The 22,571-nt window shown below is 33.9% G+C and overlaps 11 protein-coding genes across 11 annotated transcripts; 6 read left to right on the top strand and 5 right to left on the bottom strand.

Moving 5' to 3' along the window:
* Nucleotides 1-82: 82 nt before the first annotated feature.
* DFA_10849 (ATP-dependent metalloprotease) lies at nucleotides 83-3,000 on the top strand (the record flags this gene model as incomplete). Its single annotated transcript, XM_004351439.1, has 6 exons — nucleotides 83-420; nucleotides 492-1,249; nucleotides 1,340-1,596; nucleotides 1,661-2,293; nucleotides 2,356-2,415; nucleotides 2,971-3,000. 6 exons carry the CDS (start codon nucleotides 83-85, stop codon nucleotides 2,998-3,000), a joined length of 2,076 nt encoding a protein of 691 aa, XP_004351491.1.
* Nucleotides 3,001-3,276: 276 nt separating this feature from the next.
* On the top strand, nucleotides 3,277-5,639 carry DFA_10848 (uncharacterized protein; the record flags this gene model as incomplete). Its single annotated transcript, XM_004351438.1, has 2 exons — nucleotides 3,277-3,653; nucleotides 3,779-5,639. 2 exons carry the CDS (start codon nucleotides 3,277-3,279, stop codon nucleotides 5,637-5,639), a joined length of 2,238 nt encoding a protein of 745 aa, XP_004351490.1.
* A 66-nt stretch (nucleotides 5,640-5,705) lies between these two features.
* ndrJ (ribonucleoside triphosphate reductase) lies at nucleotides 5,706-8,344 on the bottom strand (the record flags this gene model as incomplete). Its single annotated transcript, XM_004351437.1, has 4 exons — nucleotides 5,706-6,932; nucleotides 7,011-7,208; nucleotides 7,297-8,274; nucleotides 8,339-8,344. The coding sequence occupies 4 exons, from the start codon at nucleotides 8,342-8,344 to the stop codon at nucleotides 5,706-5,708; spliced, it is 2,409 nt and encodes an 802-aa protein (XP_004351489.1).
* A 135-nt stretch (nucleotides 8,345-8,479) lies between these two features.
* DFA_10846 (uncharacterized protein) lies at nucleotides 8,480-10,189 on the bottom strand (the record flags this gene model as incomplete). The annotated part of the gene is made up of 2 exons (XM_004351436.1): nucleotides 8,480-9,619; nucleotides 9,788-10,189. 2 exons carry the CDS (start codon nucleotides 10,187-10,189, stop codon nucleotides 8,480-8,482), a joined length of 1,542 nt encoding a protein of 513 aa, XP_004351488.1.
* Nucleotides 10,190-10,501: 312 nt separating this feature from the next.
* DFA_10845 (uncharacterized protein) lies at nucleotides 10,502-11,706 on the bottom strand (the record flags this gene model as incomplete). Its single annotated transcript, XM_004351435.1, has 3 exons — nucleotides 10,502-10,529; nucleotides 10,591-10,757; nucleotides 11,665-11,706. The coding sequence occupies 3 exons, from the start codon at nucleotides 11,704-11,706 to the stop codon at nucleotides 10,502-10,504; spliced, it is 237 nt and encodes a 78-aa protein (XP_004351487.1).
* A 208-nt stretch (nucleotides 11,707-11,914) lies between these two features.
* Nucleotides 11,915-13,483, top strand: oatA (ornithine-oxo-acid transaminase; the record flags this gene model as incomplete). The annotated part of the gene is made up of 4 exons (XM_004351434.1): nucleotides 11,915-12,087; nucleotides 12,137-12,160; nucleotides 12,311-12,748; nucleotides 12,847-13,483. 4 exons carry the CDS (start codon nucleotides 11,915-11,917, stop codon nucleotides 13,481-13,483), a joined length of 1,272 nt encoding a protein of 423 aa, XP_004351486.1.
* A 209-nt stretch (nucleotides 13,484-13,692) lies between these two features.
* On the bottom strand, nucleotides 13,693-14,240 carry arcE (actin related protein 2/3 complex; the record flags this gene model as incomplete). Its single annotated transcript, XM_004351433.1, has 2 exons — nucleotides 13,693-13,999; nucleotides 14,125-14,240. The coding sequence occupies 2 exons, from the start codon at nucleotides 14,238-14,240 to the stop codon at nucleotides 13,693-13,695; spliced, it is 423 nt and encodes a 140-aa protein (XP_004351485.1).
* Nucleotides 14,241-15,134: 894 nt separating this feature from the next.
* DFA_10842 (pyridoxal phosphate-dependent decarboxylase family protein) lies at nucleotides 15,135-17,536 on the top strand (the record flags this gene model as incomplete). Its single annotated transcript, XM_004351432.1, has 3 exons — nucleotides 15,135-15,170; nucleotides 15,251-15,349; nucleotides 15,425-17,536. The coding sequence occupies 3 exons, from the start codon at nucleotides 15,135-15,137 to the stop codon at nucleotides 17,534-17,536; spliced, it is 2,247 nt and encodes a 748-aa protein (XP_004351484.1).
* Nucleotides 17,537-17,879: 343 nt separating this feature from the next.
* Nucleotides 17,880-20,202, top strand: DFA_10841 (pyridoxal phosphate-dependent decarboxylase family protein; the record flags this gene model as incomplete). The annotated part of the gene is made up of 2 exons (XM_004351431.1): nucleotides 17,880-18,005; nucleotides 18,082-20,202. The coding sequence occupies 2 exons, from the start codon at nucleotides 17,880-17,882 to the stop codon at nucleotides 20,200-20,202; spliced, it is 2,247 nt and encodes a 748-aa protein (XP_004351483.1).
* A 91-nt stretch (nucleotides 20,203-20,293) lies between these two features.
* rvb1 (AAA ATPase domain-containing protein) lies at nucleotides 20,294-21,811 on the bottom strand (the record flags this gene model as incomplete). Its single annotated transcript, XM_004351430.1, has 2 exons — nucleotides 20,294-20,818; nucleotides 20,891-21,811. 2 exons carry the CDS (start codon nucleotides 21,809-21,811, stop codon nucleotides 20,294-20,296), a joined length of 1,446 nt encoding a protein of 481 aa, XP_004351482.1.
* Nucleotides 21,812-22,039: 228 nt separating this feature from the next.
* On the top strand, nucleotides 22,040-22,523 carry uqcrb (cytochrome bd ubiquinol oxidase; the record flags this gene model as incomplete). The annotated part of the gene is made up of 3 exons (XM_004351429.1): nucleotides 22,040-22,094; nucleotides 22,179-22,319; nucleotides 22,414-22,523. 3 exons carry the CDS (start codon nucleotides 22,040-22,042, stop codon nucleotides 22,521-22,523), a joined length of 306 nt encoding a protein of 101 aa, XP_004351481.1.
* Nucleotides 22,524-22,571: the final 48 nt, after the last annotated feature.

The following is a 22,571-nucleotide window of genomic DNA, read 5'->3' as shown; positions in this document are numbered from 1 at the left end:
TGTTGTTGTGATGTTCAAACAAATTTTAAATTAATTTGATTTAAAACAACAGAGTAGAGAGATAATTATAATATTAGTATTCATGTCATTCCTCAAAAATACTATAACTTCTCCTCATATAAAGAGATTGATAACAACCTCTACAACTATAAATAAATTGACAATCAACAATAGTACTATACTATCAACATTTAAAACTAAAGTTAATAATAATAAAAGTAATATTAATCAGAACCCTACTACTACGACTACTACAACTGTTAAATCAAAATTATTCAAGATAAATAATGAAAATACTTTTAGTAGATCATTTTATTCACAAAGACTAAAGATTATTGATCATGGCGATAAGAATCCCATGGACGATGGTGTACAAGAAATTGTATACAAAGAATTGGTTGAAATGGGTGATTATGAAACGTATGAGAAAATAACCATTATCTATATCTAAACTATATATTAGTATTTAAGCTAACTTTTTTTTATTTTAGTGTAATAAATAGATTTGAAACAATGGGATATGCAGCAAACGAAGAATGTGTTCGATACTATTTCAAATCATTGGTATTTTCAAATAAATTAGATCGAGCACACCTATCTTTATCTAAAATTAGCGAATCTGATATATTAAAGCATATCAAACAACTTGAAACTCCAACACAAGATCAACCATCATCATCATCATCATCATCATCACCACCAATTACATTACCACCATATAGTATATCATTTATATTACCAGATGCAGTTAAAGAAAAGATAAATCAAAAGCCAATGATACCTGTCATTAGAATTGGTGAATTTGGTCCAATGAGAATGTCAATGGGCGATCGTATATGGGGTATTCTTTGGATACCGGTTCTTGCGATTGGAATATTCCTCTTTATTCTAAAAGATGAAAATTCACCTACTGTATCTACATCAAGTGGTTCAAAGAATAAAACCGTCGCAAAAGAATACACAGACACGGCAAACAACAAAACAACTTTTGACGACATCAAAGGAATAGACGAGGTAAAGGCAGAGTTGATAGAAATTGTAGACTACCTCAAAAACCCTGAAAAGTATGACAGAATCGGTGCAAAGTTACCGCGTGGCATATTATTATCGGGTGAACCAGGCACTGGTAAAACTCTATTGGCTAGAGCTATCGCTGGTGAAGCTGGTGTTCCTTTTCTTTATACATCTGGATCAAGTTTTGATGAAAAATATATTGGTGTTGGAGCAAAAAGAGTCAGAGAATTATTTGGTAAATAATAATTTTAAAAGATTTAATTTATATTTATTTATTTATTTATTTATTTATTTTATTTTATTTTATTTTATTTTATTTATTTAGATTTGGCAAGATCACAACAACCATGTATTATTTTTATAGATGAGATTGATGCAGCTGGTAGAAATAGAATCTCGTCTAGATTCAATGAGACTCTTTTGCAATTATTGACAGAGATGGATGGATTTGCTCAAGAAAATAAAATTATGGTGATTGGTGCGACCAACTCACCGGAAAGTCTCGATGCAGCTTTAACAAGACCAGGTAGATTTGATAGACAAATTGCTGTACCAATCCCTGATTTTAAAGGAAGAAAAGAGGTAAGAAAAAAATTAAAAAAAAATATCTAAATATTTTTTATAAACTCTATTTTTTTATTTTTAGATTGTTGAATTTTATTTATCAAAAGTATCACATGATGAAGATAAGATTAAACCAGAAAAGATTGCAAGATCAATACCTGGTTTTACAGGAGCAGATATATCGAATCTTATCAACACTGCAGCAATCAAAGCCGTGTTAAATGGTCAAGACAAAGTTACCCTCAAAATGATTGATGAAGCAAGAGACGATATTTTAATGGGTAGAGAAAGGAAATCATCAATTATTAGCGAAGAGACGAAGAGAAACACTGCATACCATGAGGCAGGGCACGCTTTGGTAGCAGCTTTTACAGAGTCTTCAGACCCCATACACAAGGCCACCATTATTCAAAGGGGACATGCCCTTGGTATGGTTTCACAAGTACCAGAATCCGACCATCATCAATTCACACGTAAACAAATGATGGCTCGACTCGCCATTTGCCTAGCAGGTCGTGCAGCAGAAGAGGTTTTCTTTGGTCGCGAGATGGTAACAAGTGGAGCTTCTTCAGATTTCCAACAAGCATCAAAACTTGCAACAGCAATGGTCACCAAATGGGGCATGTCTGATAAATTAGGTTACACGTTTCATCATGATAAAATGTCTCAAGGTACTCTCAATACTGTAGATTTTGAAATTAAAAATTTATTAGATGTATGTAATTAAATTATTTAAATCAATCATCATCATTATTAATCCTCTTTCTTTCTTTTTAGAAACAATACGATCATGCGAAAACTCTTATTATCAAACATAAAGATAAAATGCATTTGTTGGTAAATGAATTATTAGACAAGGAAACACTTACCGGCGAAGAAATTTTAAATATTCTTGACATTCCACTAAAGAGTGATAAAGTTTCCCCTACTCTACAACATTTTTAAATAATAAGAAATACCAGAACTGTAAATAAACCAAAAAGACTAGATTAGAATGATAGACCAAGGTTTTTTTTTTGATTGGGATCTTCACAAGCCGTTTGAGATTAGAAAAAAAAAAAAAGAAAAAAAGTGTGATTTCGAAAGAGGATCTCTTAGGTTGGTTGGTCAGTTGCCATGGCAAGAGATCTGAAGAATACTCAAATTTTTTTATTTAAAAAAAAAAAATCCAACCGAAAAAAAAAAAAAACAAAACAAACAAACAAGCCTCAAATCTTTTTCCTTTTAAAAACGACAAATCTAATAATTATTATAAATATTATTATTATTATTATCTTTATTACTTTTGACAAAGAACTCAAAAAGTACACACTATTTTTTACCTAAAAAATATTATTAAAAACCCCTATACATATTCACACAATTAATCAACACCAATTAATTTATATATAGATGAAATTTAGAGAGATTAATAGTTCTTAAAAAAAACAACATCAACAAACAACTTTTTAAAAAGAGAAAGAAAAAAAAAGGATAGTTTTTGTAATTTTTTTCATATAATTGTACCATTTTTTGTATTTTAAAAAAAATATTTGTAGAATTTAACCCCACATTATAAAGACTATATAAAAGATAAAACAAAAGACTTTAGCAATAATAATAATAATAGATTTAGAGATAGAGAAAAAGATTTAAGGATTTTGATTTCCTTTTTAAAATCCGAAAATACCAAAACAATTTAAAAAGAAGAGAAAAACCATGGGTTATTATTCAGGCTCTCAACATCAACATAATAAATACCTAAATAACGCAAATAATAATAGTAATAATAATAACTCCCAACCTTCAACACCAGAACAACAGACTATGAATTATGACGACCAAACAAATGATGCTCTAACACAGGCAAAACTTTCGATAGCAACCGAAAACTTGGGACTCGTTTCACCCACATTATATTCACCTCTTAGTTCACCCACACCAGTATCACTTAAATCTCTATCAAATCCTCTCACAACCATATTATCTGACGAAAATTGGATTCATATTCTATCATTCCTAGATTCAAGATCACTTTTAAATCTATCAGAAACATGTCATTATTTTTACTATATATCAAATGATAAATTTTTATGGTAATCTATCTATCTATATATCTATATATACATATATCATCTATCTATCTATCTATAAGAAGATTTATTCCATCCTTTTTAAAATTATTAATAAATTTTTTGTTTTTTTATTTATTTTTTTATAGGGAAGAATTATTAAAAAATGAAAGAGGAGATGTATTAATCTTACCACCAAACTCTGAATTAAATAATGCAAAGTTTGTTTACAAGAATAGAAGAGATTTTACAACGATAACAGAGGCACTATCAAACTTGACAGACGACAAACGAGAGATCATTCTCATTAGACCCGGTACCTACAAGGAAAATTTAGTCATCAACAAACCAGTCGATATCATTGGCGAAGGATTAAACACTGATGTATTGATTGAATCTGGTACCTCGAATACTGTCTCAATCTCTGCACCCTATGGATCGTTGACAAATGTCTCTACCAAACAGACTGGCCATTGGTTTTGCATAGACATTGAAAAGGGAGGCTTTACAATCAACAAGTGTGACATTACCAATACCACATTGTCTGCCGTCAAGATTGGCAAAGAAGCATCACCATGGATCTCTGACAATATCATTCACGATTGCAAGGAAGCAGGTATAGCTATATTTGGTGGTGAAGGTACTATTATTGGAAATCGTTTTACTCGCAACCGTTATGGCTCGATCGAGGTCGTCTATTCAACTGCCAAGCCAACCATCAAATTGAATCGTATCTATCGCAACAAGGGATATGGTATTCATTGTCATACAAACTCTGCAGGTGTCATCTCTGAAAACATTATCGAGGAGAATGAAAGTGATGGTATTAGCTGTTGGGGTGGAGCCAGTCCTGTAGTATCAAACAACAAGATATGCAACAATTTGGAAGATGGTATCTACATTCACGAAGATGGAAAAGGTATCTATGAACACAACCAAATATTTGGCCAAAAACTCGATGGTATTCGTATCAGCAAGTCAAATCCTCAAATATCAAACAACACCATTCATCACAACCAAGGTGATGGTATTCGACTAGTCATCAAGGCCAACCCTGTCATCACAGAGAACCACATTTGCGAAAACAAACGTGTCGGCATCCACATTTACCGTGAGGGCATGGGTATCATCTCCAACAACTACATCTATGGCAATAGAAATGCAGGTATGCAAGTCTATAGTCGTGCCAATGCAACCATCACCAACAACAAAATTATACAAAACCGTTGCTCGGGTATTTATGTTTCTGACCACGCCATTGTCAACATTCGCTCAAACGAGATATCCAATAATGGAGAAGTTGGTATTGAAATTGTATCTGGTGCCAAGGCTCTTTGCTTTGACAACAATCTAATCAATCGTAATTGGGAAGCTGGTCTTGCCTACTACTCTGACTCGAAACCGTTGGGTTTTGAAACCAACAACAACTTTACTGGTAATGGTTCGGAAGGATCTCAACAATATGTTATGCGCGAGGGAAGAGAACTCATGTCAATTCAACAATATAACCGCGCCATTTCTCAGCCTCGTGGTCGTGGAAGCAACGAAGAACTGGAACCAATTTCATTTTTGGTAGAAAATGCTCTTCAAGTTGGTCTATGTACTTTGAGCTACACAAGAGAATATTACCACGCACAATATTGGTACGAATGCAGAACTTGTAGTGAACCAAGAAAGATCCTTGGTCGTAGCGAAATTGCGGTATGTGAAGAATGTGCAAAGAAATGTCATGCCGGTCACGACATTGGTCTCAGAAAATATGGACATTTCTATTGCGACTGTGGACAACAAGTAGCCAATCCATGTAAATGTATATCATACAAGAGTCGTCCAATGAATCCCCACAACAATCTATTGATTAACCCACATTCAAGCAACACTACAACAACAACAACAAACGGGCAAAACCAACAAGGACAACAAAACAACCCACTTACAAATTACCTTTCAAACAGCACAAATCCTTCTTTTAATACTCATAAACATGAAACGATTAATACTCCTATATAAATAAATAAAAAATAAAAAATAATAATAAAAATAATAATTATTTTTTATATTTTTTTATTTATTGATTTATAAATTCTCAGGTTCAACTTGTAATGATCGAGGTAAAGTTGTATTACTAGAAATTATACAAGAAGATGAATCACAAAATTTATCTGGTTTGGGCTCGATAGCTTCTCTTTGGTATTTGTTAAAGTCGACTGGTTTTAGATTGGCTGCTCTCTTGAGGTAAGTTTGGGCATCAATCTCTTCATATGGCATTTGTTCATAGATCATTTCGTCAGACATGGATGGTAAGAAACTAACACCCTTGAGTTGATATTGGAAGTAGTCCAAGGCAAAAGGTAATTGATGTCCCTCAAGTTTTGGGTCAAAGGTAACAGTGCAACTGACTTGATTGTCGGCCCAATACTTTTGGAGGAATGAAGCGAGTGATAATTGCTCCCACATTGTTAAACTCTTTGCTTTACGAATATTGGCTCCAGAGTGAATTGGAATTTCCACCACCACATTAAACTTGTTGTCGACTGCTGGTTCGATATGATAACCAGCCTCACGTAAAGAATCCAATAGGGAACTGCTACGTGGCAGACGAACTCTTCTAATGTAGTATTCAGAGATTGGATAGTGCATGCCTGGGGTTGCACCTGCCAACAATGAAACCGTTCCACTTGGTTTGATTGAAGTTGTCTTTATCGATTTGGGAATTGCCAGCCACTCTGAATATGCTCTGTCATGTTCTTGAATCATTTCATACCCGTCAGTGCACCATTGTTTGAGTTGATTTAATCCACGGTTGGTAATAAACTGGGCAATACCACTCATTGAACACCCAATTCTTCTATTTCGCAGTAGCACCTTGTTAGTGTCTGGCCATTGGGTTCTACCCAATGTAACAGTCTTTGCATAAAGAAAGGCATATTTCAGTGTCTCTTTGAAATCTTCAAAGTCGGTATGGTTATTTGGGAATGTTTCGACCAAACAACAAAGTTCAAAGGATTCAAGTGTTTGCTCCAAGCATGGATTTCCTCCCATTGCTCTCTTGTCTTTCCAATCTCCTACAGTACTGTCCATTCGACTGAATTGTTGCATATTCTCCAACCATGCGAATCCAGGCTCCCCATTATCTACAATTCTCTCACATATCGATTGGTAATCCATTCCCAATTTGGAAAATACAGAATTATTACTCGTCCATCCAAACTCTTGTCTATGTGGGTTCACTTTATAATTCTTTAAATTAATATATTCCTGACTTTCTGGATCTCCAAATGCAATCTCTGCTGTTTGTCTTGTCTAAATATATAAAAAAAAAAAAAAAAAATAGATTAATAATCAATCCATCTATGTATTAGTATGATTAATCCATCTTACATTTCCAGAAACAACACATTTTCCAATCAAATTCATTAAATCTACAATATTTGTAACAGTAATTGGTTTTCCAATCGATTTGTCCAAAGTTTCACAAATTGAATGATGAAGTAATTTTAATGACTCTGGTCCTGAACTATATCCTCCAAATCCTTTGATAGGTACTCCTTCTCCTCTAATTAAAGAATAATCAAAAACCTAAAAAAATAAAATAAAATAAATAAAAATGATTAGTTTTTCTTTTTATCCTTTTTATCTTTTTTTTTTGTTTTTACTTCTTACTTACTTGTTTTGGTTTATTTAAAAAATAAGAATCCAATGTTAATCTAACAGACTCTACCCAACCTTCTCTAGAGTCTGGAATTTTGAAAGAATTTGTTTTATCCAATTTTGGGCCTTTGACAATGAGGGTTCCTGCACCTTTGGTATCAAAACCAACGCCGACACCCAACATTGAAGCGTCCATGAGAAAGATGAATGGTTTGGATGGAAATTGTTTGATATTGTCGGTAGAGACAAAAGCACAATTGTTTAGTGAGGCATATAGACCTCTTTCCTCTGTCAATGGACTTCCCATTGCCCAAAGACCTCTACCTGGGGGTAAGAATTTCATTGTAAAGATTTTATCATACATTTTTTGTGCGGATTGTTGTGCCTTTGAGGTGTTCCAGTCTAATCCATGCTTTTCTATCCATTGCTTTTGCATATTATAAGTACCATTGACAACTCTCTCTACAGTTTCATACCACTGCTCATTTGTGCCAGTATCTGGTTTGATTCTTGAGTATGTTCGACGATAAACCAACTCTCCCAATACTCCAAACCCAAATGGGACTTGTTTTTGAGAATATCCATCTATAAATTGTTTTGATAGTTGAAACTTTCTTGCAGATCTACTTTCATAGAATGGTGTTTGGTGTGGTTGTTGTTGCTGCTGCTGCTGTTGTTGTAGCTCTTCACTAAACGATAATGATACTGCTGGTGATTCGTTTATATGGCTTTTCAATGTGGTTGTAGTTGTAAACATCGATGTTTTGTAATTCATTAAAGTTGTATTAAAAGTTGAAGTCAAAGTAGTAGTTGTTTGATGGGATAGATTAAATAAAGTATTTATGTTTGTAGAAGTAGTAGTAGTTGTAGTAGTAGGGAACCGTTTGGTCAAATAAAAGTAGTTGCTGCTTCTGCTGTGATGATGGTTCAGTAGTTTATTACTGTTCTGTGTAAGAACTCGAATATAACTACCTTTTAGTATTGATAATTTATTCTAACAATGAAAGAATGATAAGTCTGCATGAATTATGAATAAATATATATTTCTTTATACATACATTCATTATTATGTGTGTATGAATAGACAAAAAAAGAATACGGATGATGATCAAAATTTCCAAGAACATCAAGTATTGAACAGACAGATTATCCCAAAATTTTATTATTTGGGATAATATATTTTATTTTTTTTAGCCAACCTAATCGTTGGGATTGAGCAGACCAGGCTTTGGTGATAACGATGATGATGATGATGATGATGGCGATATTTCTGTTTGTTTAACCTCTGTAAACTTATTATTATTATTATTATTATTATTATTATTATTATTATTATTATTATTTTGGGATATATCACCATCCAAATCAAAAATGGGAGGATCAAAAGATGATTTTGTTATATTTCTTATTTGTTTGGACGACGATGCAGATGTTGTTAAAGAAGGTGTAATGATTAAAGGTGAATTGGTATGACTACTGCTCGTGCTACTGTGTCCACTATTAGAACTCCCACCACTGTTGCTATTGTTATCATTAAAATGCAAGTGATCTCTTTCCAGAGTCCTAGTCAACGATAAATCTGCTGCAAGTGAACCAATTCTAAGATGTGTCTTTCTATGTGATGGGCTCATCATTGATGACGATGTAGGTGACCCAACAATCATTGATGATGATGATGATGATGATGATGGTGGTGGGGTTCTACCACTTGTTGTAACAGGTGACATTATCATTGTAGAAGGTGTTTTGTTACCATATGAATCTGATTTTAATGAATCATCTTGTGTACATGTTTTTGTTGTTGATGTTGTTATTGATGGTAGTGGTGTTTGGTTTTGAATATCTACATTGTGAGTATGATGATCTGATGACGATGATGATGTTGTTTGAATTTGTGATGACAAAGTAGAAACCTCTTTATAAAGTGAGAGGTCTTTGAACGATGATTCTATAATTGGTTGGATAGAATCTTTACCAATAATAATATTATTATTATTTTGATTATTTTGATTATTTTGATTATTATTATTACAATTATCAATAATATTATTTTCACTAGTTTCTAAAGAGGAAGAAGATAAAGGAGGAGGTTGTACTGAATGCCTACGAGCACTTTTAAAACCAGATGGAGATGTTGGTGTGAGGAGTTGCTCACTACCAATAGAACAGATTCCACCAATTCCATCGAGCGAAAGTAGAGATAATTTTGGTGACGATGACAATGGTGATCCATTCAAGCTATTACTATTTCCAATGATTACTTTTCCTGTAATCTCTTCTTTTCTCTTTTCAATATTGCATAGTATTTTTTCCCTACAGAATGGAGTATTTCCAACAATCTAAATTAATAGCTATTAGTAAATAAAATAGGAATGCTATGATTATATGATCATCTTTTGTTTGTTTGTTTGTTTGTTTGTTTGTTTGTTTGTTTGTTTGTTTGTTTGTTTGTTTGTTTGTTTGTTTGTTTGTTTGTTTGTTTGTTTGTTTGTTGTTTTATAATTTACCTTTACCAATAATGTAACTTGATCTTTGTGTCGTATGTGTTCGAAATCAGAAAAGGAAAGAGGATCAATCATAATATTGTCATTGTGACTGAAAACTAGAGATGATGATTGAATAAGCAACTCTTCTGATAGCTTTTTCTTTGTAGACTGTACAGTGTCACCGTTGGATACTCGAAGGTGATATTTGAAATTATCGGGAAATTGAAGATAAAGATCCAATGGTTTGTGTATATTTGACTCTTGATCGTATGATAGAATATTAGATGGTACACCAGTGTTTGATGTGGGTGTGGTGGTCGAACCAGTACTACTACTACTACCCCTATTAATATGATCTGATATACGACTAATAGACAATAATCTCAATGATGAGAACTTGGTCATATTATCTTTATGTGACATCTTTTAAAAAGATTATTTCTATCGGTCTCTCTCTCTCTCTCTCTCTCTCTCTGTCTCTCTCTCTCTCTCTCTCTCTCTCTGTGTCTGTATGTTTGTGTTTTGTTGTTAAATACGATACTAATGTTGTCATGCAGTGCTTTACAATCAGTTTTAGAAAACCCTATCCAAAACCTCCAATGTTTAAAAAAAAAAAAAAAAAAAAAAAAAAAAAAAAAAAAAAAAGTTGGTTCAGGTAGCTCTGAACCACTCATAATTATATTAATATTATATATATATATATATTTATATATTTTTATGTTTTCTTAATTATAATTAGATTTGTGTGACTACAAAGTAGAATCTATAAAAAATAAAAATAAAAATAAAATATTGGATGACCTATTTAATGTTTGCAGACAAACAATGTTGATGGTGTGTACACAGAAAAAGTGGGGTGCAGCCTTCCTTTGTCAAAGATCTTTGCACCTCCTCGTTGTTGAATCATTCTTTCGTCAGATGACCCTCCAAAGATATCTTGGTGGTCTTGAATGAATTTTTCGTCCCAAGATCTTCTTTTTCTCTTTGCAGGCTTTTTTAAATTGAACAACCTTTTTTTTTTTTTTTTGGTTGTTGTTGATGTTGTCAGTGGTAGGTGTTGAGTCATTCTTTTTTTACTTTACTTTACTTTTAACTTTTACAACAGTTAATCATTCAAAGTAAGAACATTACAACAGTGTCTCTCTTGTAGTTACAACAACAACAACAACACATAGCATATGATTTTAGATAATCTCTACTACTCAACTTGAAATCATATTTCTTCTCCACAACAACAATATCGATATTTTTATTTATTTATTTTTAATTTATTTTTCTCGAGCTTCGCTTTATAGATTGCCAGTTTTAGAAATTTAACAATTGTTTTTGTCAATAATAATAATAAACAAAAGAGTTTTTTTTTTTTTTTTTTTTTTTTTTAATACAATTTAATTCCCAACATATATATTTTTAAATATTAGACAAATGTAATAAGACACAAAACATTCATTTAAATAGTTTGGAATTATTATTATTATTACTCTCATCACCATATTTCTTTTTATATAATATAGATCTCAGGTTTGTGAATACATTTAGAATAATTATATTTTTGTACAAAATTATTTGTTGTTCTCCTCTCCTCTCCTCCCACGCACCCCTTCTCTAGATTTAAATATGAAAAAATGCATATAATCAATATGTGCACATTTTAAGGGCAACAACCATATTATTGTTGTTGTTGTGGGTGGTCTGTGTTTGTGTGTATGTGGTAAATTTGGTGTAATAGTTGTCATCAAAAGAGAGAGAGAGAGAGAGAGAAAGAGAGAGTGAGAGTGAGTTGGGCAGCAATCTTACTCTTTATACCTCTTTTTCTCTCTACGTTACACCAAATTTCATTTATTATCTTTAAATCTTCTTTTCTCTATTCTTTTATTCCTTGTCTTGTTTTTAATAACCTTTTTCTCTTCCTTTGCATCATCACCAATAGCAGTAGACATTACACAAAAGATTGTTTTATAATCCTACCTTTGTCATTATTAACTTGACTTTATCTCTCTATCTTTTCCTCACTCTTTTTCTTTTATTTTCTATTTTTATAGAATACCAAAACTTGTATATAAAAACAACAACAACAACAACAACAACAACAACAACAACAACAACAACAACAACAACAACAACAACAACAACAATATATTAAAAAAGATGGAACCACTTAACAACAGCAGCAGTAGCACAACACCACCACCAAGCGATTTGATTAAAAAAGATGGATTAATTTCCGAATCATTAAGCTCTGATCAATTGATGAAATTGGAGGCTTCATATGCTGCTCACACCTATCATCCAATTCCAGTCGTATTTCAAGAAAGCACAAGGTGTCTATGTTTGGGACACTGAAGACAAGCGTTATTATGATTTCTTAAGTTCATATTCTGCTGTTCAATCAAGGTATGAATAATAATAATAAAACAACAGTGATACAATAACAAAATGTATATTGATTGATTGTGATACTAACAAACCAACCATTCATATAAATATATATCTATATCTCTCTCTCTCTCTCTCTCTATCTCTATCTCTATCTCTAGGTCATAGTCACCCAAAGATTGTTGAAGCTTTGATAAGCCAAGCTCAAAAGTGTGCATTGAGTTCAAGAGCTTTTTACAATGAAGTATTCCCACAATATGCCAAATACATTACCGATTTCTTTGGCTATGAAATGGTACTCCCAATGAACACTGGTGCCGAGGCTGTCGAAACTGGCATTAAATTGGCACGTAGATGGGGTTATGTTCACAAGCAAATTCCAGAAGATGAAGCTATTATAATTAGTTGCAAGGGATGTTTCCATGGTAGAACCATTGGTGTCATCTCCCTGAGTGACGATCCAACTTCATACTCCAACTATGGTCCACTCTTGAGTGGATTTGTAAAGATTGATTATAACAATACCGAGCAACTAGAACAAGTTTTAAAACAACACGGCAGTCGTATTTGTGGTTTCATTGTCGAACCAATTCAAGGAGAGGCTGGGTATGTACACAACAGGAATAATATTATTTTTTGATCATTTATTATTATATTTTTATTTATTCTAATTTTATTATTATTTATTTATTTCTTCTTTCTAGTGTCGTTGTACCAGATGAAGGATACTTGAAGAAATGCTATGAATTATGTAAAAAGTATAATGTTTTATTTATTGCCGACGAAATCCAAACTGGATTGTGCAGAACTGGCAAATTATTATGTTGCGATTGGGAGCAAGTAAAGCCAGATATTTTATTGCTTGGAAAGGCCATTTCAGGTGGTCTATTGCCAATCTCTGCCGTTTTATCATCAAAGAATGTCATGTTGACCATCAAGCCAGGTGAACATGGCTCAACATATGGTGGCAGTCCACTTGCCTCTGCTGTTGCCATGGCCGCATTGGAAGTACTAAAGGTAGAGAACCTTGCTGAAAAGTCACAAGAGTTGGGTGAACACTTTAGAAATCAAGTCTTAAAGATCAAGTCACCATTGATCCAACTCGTTAGAGGAAAGGGCTTACTCAATGCCATTGTCGTCGATCCAAATGCCAAGATCACTGCATGGGAAATTTGTCTAATGTTTGCTGAAAAGGGACTTCTTGCCAAACCAACTCATGACCACATTATTCGTATGGCTCCACCCCTTACCATTACTCGTGAACAATTGGATGAATGTATTGTCATTATCAGACAAGTATTTGAAGATGCTGATAAACAAAAGGATATCCCAGGAAAATAAATTAAATAAATAAAAAAAAGATATACATATATATAACTTACACACACTTGAATGGTATTCATATTGTTTTTTCATTTATTTAATACAATATCAAAAAGGAATAATAATAAAAAGGAATAATAAAAAAGGAATATCTTATCTCTCTTTTCCTTTTTTTTTTTTGGTTTTAATAAATAATATTATTTAGCTTTAGTTTTTGGGGGGAAAGTTTAAACAGTCTTTCTTTCAGAGATGGCTCTGACAACTGAACCGATACCACCCTTCTTGAGAGTAGCTTCGAACCACTTGAAAAAGATGGCAGAGTTATCACCAGTGGCAAGTCCACGGTAGATGTATTTCATCAAGATGTCCAATTGGTCGGCATCGAGACGTTCAACGCATGCATCAACATCCTTTTCCTTTACTTGTCCTAATAATCCAACAACAACTGCAGAATTTTGATCTTTGATAGCTTGTGATTTGGTGTAAATTGGTGGGTCTTGAAGAGCAATTGGGATGGCTTCAGATGGTTTTCCTCTAGTATTAAGTAAAATCGGAAATGATGATTAGAAGAGGAAGGAGAGAGAGAGAGAGAGAGAGAGAGAGAGAGAGAGAGAGAGGAGAGAGAGATTTAGCAGCTGCTATAAACTACTACTACATACTGATTCAAAAACTTTGCTACTTCCTTTTCACGAGCAGAGATATCTTGCTTGTATTCAGCGTCTGACTTGCCTGCTACTGAACCAGAATCGATGTTTTCTTCTTCGTAGTTGCTCATTGTTGTTTTGTTTTAGTATATAGATTACAGGTGTTAATAAAGAATAGAGAATGGATAATGTACAATTTTTAAATAATACAGAGGTTGATTGTTCAAATAGAGAAGAATAGATGTCATGGGTAGAGCCAGATTTTTTTTTTTTTTTTTTTTGAAAATTTATTGATTTTTTTTTTTGGTTCCGCGGCCCCTGTAATTTTTTTATCATAATTGTTTGATCAAACAATTCAATCATAAATCTTCTATATAAGAAGAACTGAATGAGTCCAACAACATGACAATGGAAATTAGAGGTTACATTCGATCATACAAAAGAAGTATTGTTGATCAAATTTATTATCAACAACAAATATATTTGGTATAGCAACAAGAATCGCGATTATTTGACCTAGCACAGTCAAACCTTTAATTTCATCTAAATATGTAAATGTTATTAGTAAGAATTAGTTCTATTATATGAAAGAGATATAACACATTCATAAATGACATAAAATAACAAATGAGATTCATCTAGAAAAACAAAAACCCAAAAGTGTTAAGTAATACAATCAAGTTTTCAAATAGAGTACAACAGATTGGGAACAGATGAAAATGACAGTTATTTTATATTATTTTTAATATTGCAATATCTATTTTCCATAATAATAATAATAATAATAATAATAATAATAATAATAATGGATATCAAAAGTCATTGTGATATTGGCAAAATATGGTCTAATTTATCCACTTTGGATTTATCCACTTTGGATTTTTTCCAAATAGTTTAAACTTGTTTTTTTATCTTATTGATCATACTATTATTATTTATTTATTATTAATATTAATTATTGTTATTATTTATTATTTATTTATTTATTTATTAATTTAATTATTAATTAATTATTTACATGTCAAATGGATTCAAAAGAATTACCAAAAATTCAAAAAAAAGTAATTACAATATAAAAGAATAGATATGTTTATAGAGCATTTTTACTGAACACACTTTTCTATTATATATTTTTAAATAGGATTTGATTGAACAATATAAAGTTTTTAGAAAAGAAATACAAGGACTATCAGGTTCAACAAAGTATTTTCAACCAACTGCTCATTTCTTGGGCCCAAAGGTAACCTATTTTGGTATAAAACTGTTTCAAAATGTGACTCATGCTAATTTTCTCTTTTTTTTTTTTCTTTCTTAGGCAGAGAATGCACAATTATTTAAAGAATTGGTCAATATTGCTTTAGAAACCCACTTTTCTTCAAGAAAATACAATTGTAGAGATGTATCTGTTTATAAAGAAGGATTTAAAGATACACCAGAGTTTATTGAGACTGCCGAACAAATGAGGCAAAAAACAACACAACTATCAAAATTGTTGACACGATCAATACCATTTACTTCATTGCGTTATATGGCACACATGCATGCAGATTTAACAATGGCATCGGTGGTTGGTTATATTGCTGGGATGTTATACAACCAAAATAATGTTACATCACAAGCCAGTCCGGTTACAACTTGGCTCGAAATGGCGGTAATCAACGATTTGTGCCGAATGATTGGATTTCAGTTTCCATCCGAATCACATAACCTCCTCCATCTACAGGACCACATATCCCCTAGTGGTCATTTGACAAGCGGAGGAACAGTGGCAAACGATGAAGCAATGTGGAGCGCATCATGTACCAAATTTATTCCATTGGCTTTGGCAGAGGCTATTAGAAATGAACCTCTCTTGGCTCCTGCATCGTCGTTTTCCGTTCAACTTTGCAATGGACAGTCCAAACAGCTTACCCTCCTCGATTCTTGGGAAGCACTAAATATATCTGTCGATGTTGCTGTGGGTCTTCCACACCGAGTGGCTTCTATTTGTGGTATTGGAGCATGTCAAGTTATTTACCTTGTCAAACAATATCACCTATCAACTCTTGGTATCCTTTCGTTTTTCCAACACCACAAGATCAATGAACCTCTCTTTATTGCATCGGGTCCCAGCCATTATTCTATACCAAAGGCATCGAACCTCCTTGGCTTTGGAACCAAGAGTACCAAAAAGGTTCCAGTCGACGAAAAGGGACACATGGACCTTGTCCTTTTCAGAGAAGAATTGCGACAGTGTCTTGTCAATCACACGCCAGTCATTGCAGTCATTGCAATACTCGGCACTACAGAAGAGAGCAGTGTGGATGATATAGATGGTATCCTAGGAATTCGAGAGGAATTTAGGCAAAGGGGACTGGATTTCACTATTCATGTAGACGCAGCACTCGGAGGTTATCTATTGTCGTGTATACGAAGTGACTATATCATTGAGCAAGATACATTTGAAGATGTTTTTTGTCCATCTGCCACTGTGATGATCCCAAACTCACCACACAACAACATGGATAAAGATGACCCAGAAATATATTGCAGTTTGTATCTAAGAAAACAACTTTATGCTTGTTCTCGAGTAGATACTATAACAATTGATCCTCACAAAGGTGGTTACGTACCCTATTCGGCTGGTGCAATCTGCTATCGCAACTCTCGACAAAGAGATACACTTGTTCACAGTGCCGTCTACATTGGTAGTTCTAAAGTGACAAGTGTCGGTATCTATGGTATCGAGGGAAGCAAACCAGGTGCAGCCGCCTCTGCAGTGTACCTTAGCCACTCTCTTATTCGTACATCAAAATCTGGATACGGTATGATTCATAAAAAGTGCCTATTGCTTACCAGACTCTTTTATCTTTCTCTGCTCTGGATGGCCGACGAGACCAATAACTTTGTCGTTCACTGCATAACAAATCCACCAAGTTTAGCCGAATTGAAATATTTAAAAGCAAAGATCACCCAAGACGATGGAAACTTGAAGCCATATCAAGATATTGCCAGCGACGACAAGGATCTGATTCAACGATTGGCAGAGGTTGGACCAGACCAAAATATCGTTTGCTACTCGTTCAACTTTAAAACTCTAGATGGCATTCAAAATACCGACTACCAACAGTTTTGTCAGTTTAATGATCGAATTTATTCAAGATTCAGTTCAATTCCTCAAGATTTGGACTCTAACAAGTATGACCTCATCCTATCAAATACCTCTATTAGTTCGACACATGGTACAACTTTTATAAATGCCTTTATCCAACGTGTTGGTCTTGTCAATGTGCCACAATCATTTGTTTCAATACCTGTTTTGCGTTCAACCATAATGGAGGTATTTATTGATGTTGCCCTGGCAGATATTATAAACACTCTCAAGGTTGAAATAACCAACATAGCAAAGGAATTTCAAACACAACCATTGTGTAATAATAAAGACTGAGCCCCTATCCTGGTTTGCAACAGATGTAGATGGGCCACACTGTTATTTTTGTAAGCCTCATTCTTTTTTAGTTTGAACGGTTTTTTGCCAATCTTTACCTAAAATCACACGTGTGTGTTCAATCAAAATCCATTTTTAAAAAACCCCTACAACATCTCCCCAATCAGAATTGAAAATTCCCTTTTTTAAAAAAGTTGCAACGGATTTGTAATCTGACATGTAAATCTTTCCATTGATTTTAAATTGCTTTGTTAACCATTAGATATAAATACCTTGACACCCAGCATACTTTAGGTTTTAATTCATTTCATTTATTTATCTATCATTTATCTATTAAATTATCATGAGCAATCCATACAACATACCAAAAGAATTTTTGGAGGAATTTATTCAGTTTGGAAAGGAACTACCAGGTTTATCTGGTTCTTCAGTTAAATACTGTCCACAATCACAATTTTTAGGACCAAAAGTAAATAATCCTACTCTTATTTTTTCATCCTATTTTTTTTCTAACTTATTTTCTTTTGTTTCTCTTTCTACTTTAGGCTGAAAACCAAGCATTATTTTCTGAACTGATCAACTCTGCTTTCAAGGCTCATATTGACTCTAGAAAGAATTTTAGAAAAGAAGACTCCCCAATCTTTAATCCAGATTTCCAATTGACTCCCGATTATCAAAATGCTGCCAAGGATATGAAGGAAAAGTCAGAGAGACTATTCAAGTTTTTGACAAAGTCACTTCCATACTCCTCGTTTAGATACATTGGTCATATGACATCAGATGTTACCATTGCCTCTGTAGTAGGATATATCAGTACTATTCTGTATAATCCCAACAATGTTACAATCCAAGCTAGTCCAGTAACCACTTATATCGAGTTGGCTGTTGGTATCGATCTTTGCAGAATGGTTGGTTTCCCTTTCCCCAAGCCCCTCGACCCTGTCCTCACTGAAACTGAAAAGGCCAGACTTTCAATCGATCAAATTACTCCACGTGGTCACCTGACAAGTGGTGGTACCGTAGCAAACGACGAAGCAATGTGGAGTGTCTACTGGGCCAAGTTCCTTCCATTGGCTTTGAATGAAGCTATCAAGTACCAACCCAAACTTGCCAAGGCTGTGGATCTGACTGTCAAACTTGCCAACGGTACAATCAAGAAGCTCAGCCAGTGTAGTACTTGGGAGGCCCTCAATCTCTCTGTCGATGATTGTGCTGGACTCCCCTATCGTGTTGGTATCATTTGCAACATTGAGCCATCAGAGATTACCTATCTCCTCAAGCAATACCATCCATCGAATCTCGGTATCCTTACCTTTTTTACTCAACACAATATTAGAGAACCATGTTTTCTTACTCCAGCCACTGGTCACTATTCAATTCCAAAAGCTGGTGCCCTTTTGGGTTTGGGATCTGATGCTGTCAAGATTCTCCCAGTGGATAAACATGGACGTATGGAGATGACTGTTCTAAGAGCTCACCTGGAAGCATGTCTTTTACACAAAATCCCAGTGATTGGTGCAGTTGGAGTCCTAGGTACTACCGAAGAGTCTGGTGTCGATCACATTGACGAAATCATTTCAATTCGTGATGAATTTAGAAAGAAAGGACTTAACTTTGCTGTGCATGTCGATGCTGCTTGGGGAGGATACTTTTTATCAATGATCCGTCCAGACTATTTGTTGGAGGATCCAATTGCCGATGTGTTCCATCCAACAACTACCAAAACCCCACCATCTCCATTTAACAATATGGATGAATCTGATCCAGCTTTGTACTGCTCTGACTATTTCAAGAAACAATTACATGCTTGTTCCCGTGCCGATACCATCACTATCGATCCTCACAAGAGTGGTTACATTCCATACCCAGCTGGCGCCATCTGTTACCGTAACTCTAGACTCAGAGATTCACTGGTCTACACTGGTGTCTACATTGGAGGTACTGGTGTAACAAGTGTCGGTATTTATGGTGTAGAAGGTAGTAAACCTGGTGCCGCTGCTTGCGCTGTCTACCTAAGTCACTCGGTGATTCGTACCTCAAAATCTGGCTATGGTACCTTGCTCAAGAGATGTATGTTGAATACCCGTCTTTTTTATCTCCGTCTCATCTGGATGTGTTCCCCAACCGATAATTTCGTTGTTCACGGTGTCCCAGTTCCACCATCTGCCCTTCAATTGGAATATTTCAAAAAGAATCTTATCCTTCCAAACGGACAATTCAAGAGTTCTGAAGAAATTTCAAAGAACAAGGAACTGATCAAACAATTGGCCGAAATAGGACCAGACCAAAACATCATCTGTTATGCTTTTAACCCAAAGATCAAGGGAGTAGTCAATACCGACTACAAGGTATTCTGTGACTTTAATGACAAAATTTACAAGAGATTCGACTATATTCCAGAACCCGATCTCAAGGAATATGATTTGGTGATTTCCAACACTGAATTTGGTCCATCTTATGGTAATACCTTTATCAACTCGTTTGCCAAACGAATTGGATTAAAGAACCTGCCTTATGAAGGATCAATTCCAGTCCTCCGTTCAACAATCATGGATGTCATGGCTAATGAAAGTGTAACTGGTAGTGCTTTTGATGAGTTGATCAAAATTCTTAAAACAGAAGTAACAAAATTCTCTGCTGAATTACAACCAAGAGAATCTGCTTAAATCAAAAATAATAAATAAATATATATATATATGTATTCAATTTGTAATATCAATTTTTTTTTTTTATATTTATATTTATCTTTATCTTTCTTTAATAAAGATATTTTGATTTATTTTCTTCTAACAATTTGGCAGAAGTTTTGGCATCATTAAATAAAGAACTAACTTCTTCAATGTCATCCTTGGTAATAGAAGTACGACCATTTGTTTTTGAAAGGATAGCTGAAGGAGTCAAAAGTTGGATAGCATAACGAAGTGATGATTTGTCACCAATCTCTGCCAAATAGGTAAGAGCATCGTCTTCAATCTTGTGACCTTCAACAGTGGCTCTGATCGTGAGAATTTGTACAATCTCGTTAAAAGAATAGGGTAAAGTGCGAATAATCATTAAACGATCCAATAAATCAACTGGGATACCATGTGGTGAGATGATATCTGTTCCTTTAATTGTACAATTTCCACGATTGGTAGCAAAAATAACAATCGGTGCCAATGTACTCTCTAGTGCTTTGTTTAAATATGAAAAACATTCAATATCCAACATATGAATTTCATCAATAAATAATACACCTGGTACCAATTCTGCTACTCCTTGTTCAATATATCTATTAACAATCTATTTAAATAAATAAATAAATAAAATAAATAATTAAATATAGAAATATTGTTTTTTTTTTTGTTTTTTTACCTTATTAATTTCCAAACGTAATTTTTCAGTGATTTCTGTTTTCTTTGGTTTCATCATTTGACCCATCATTGACATTATATCTTGTCCACCTTGTGGTTTGGCATTGGCAAGATCCAAATCGTGAAGAGTTACATCTTGAATGATTTCTTTCTTTTTGAAAACCTCTCCCTTTGGAAGTGGGACGTATTCCTCTGCTTCGAGATCGTGTTCTGTGGCATAGAAATCACTTCTACCGACTCTCTTTACGCTACCACTGTTGGCTTCGACATAGATGACATCTCCGACAGTGATACGTTCTTTTTGAATACTTTCATAGATGGTTGGATCTAGTTTGAGTTGTTTTGTACCCTTGGTAGTCTTGAGTCCAACAGTCACGTGAGCAATGGTTTTTCCATAACCACCCATAACATTATCAGTCTCTTCTGGTGTAATCTCTGTAACCTCACCTTCGTAGACATCTTTTGTCTCTTTGACACGAAGACCAATGGAACGACGGAAATTCTCCATCAATATCTCTGTCTTTTTAACCTCGCTACTGTATACCTCTGAACCAACCATTGGACAAAAAGGTACCTTTGTGCCGAGATCGTGTGCAATAGCAAGTGCCAAAGCAGTCTTTCCGGTGCCTGGTGGACCAGCCAAAAGTAAAGCTTTACCAGCCATCTTTTTAGATCTAATCAACTCTGCCACTATACCAGCAGCTTCTCTTGCTTTTGATTGACCAACCAAACCATCTCCTATTGTATTTGCGCTACCATCTACATTTAAACCCAAACCTTTAATGTGACTATGTGTTGCTACTCTTTGTGATTTTAGATTTGATTTAATCTCTTCAATCTTGTTTGTAGAAGAAGAAGAAGAAGTCGTTGTAGATGTTGTTGATGTTGTTGTATTTTGTTCATTCATATCTGTATCTGTCATTATTTCGAAATATTTCGATTATTACAGTAGCTGCTATGATCATACAATAGTTTACCTTTTTTGATCATCATCACACCAATGAATCGTTCACACTATTTAAATTATTTTTTGTTTTTTTTTTTTTTTATTCATTTTTTTGGTGTGTCGTTTCTATCACTCTCTCTTTCAAGCTTGAAAATCTGTTTGCAGATCACATAAGTGTAATATAAAAGAAAGATCTATCTAATAATGTCAAGAATCACTCAACTCCTCAGAAATACTTTCCTCGAACACCAAAAGATTGGTAAGAAGAAGAAGAAGATCATTGTGAAACCAATCAAAATAACATAAACTTACTCACCTTTTCATCATCATCATCATCAAACAGGTTTATACTATGCTGATCTTTACAACGAAACTCCAGTCGTAAAGGAAGTTCTCCGTAGATTACCAACAGCTACACTAGCTCAAAGAGACAGAAGACACAAGATTGCTTTCGACTTGAACGTCAAGAAGCAATATTTGGAAGGTAAATGATGAACAAACTAGTACTTCTTCTACTACTACTACTCGATACAACTTTTAAACCATGTTTATTAACTTTTCTTTCTCTTTTTTTTTAGAATCACAATGGTCAAATTCTGAAAAGGATCTCGAATACACTACTCTCTTTGAAACAATGATGAATGATGTCGAAAACGAGTTTGAAATTCGTAAAGCCTTCAGAGCCTAAACAACATTGTTAAAATTATATAAACATTACAGAAAAGATAAATTAACA

Source organism: Cavenderia fasciculata (genome assembly GCF_000203815.1).
Source record: "Cavenderia fasciculata unplaced genomic scaffold Scf_EUAJFUG01CK1KI-5, whole genome shotgun sequence".
Lineage (NCBI taxonomy): Eukaryota > Evosea > Eumycetozoa > Acytosteliales > Cavenderiaceae > Cavenderia > Cavenderia fasciculata.
This window is presented reverse-complemented; position numbering and strand designations above follow the sequence as displayed.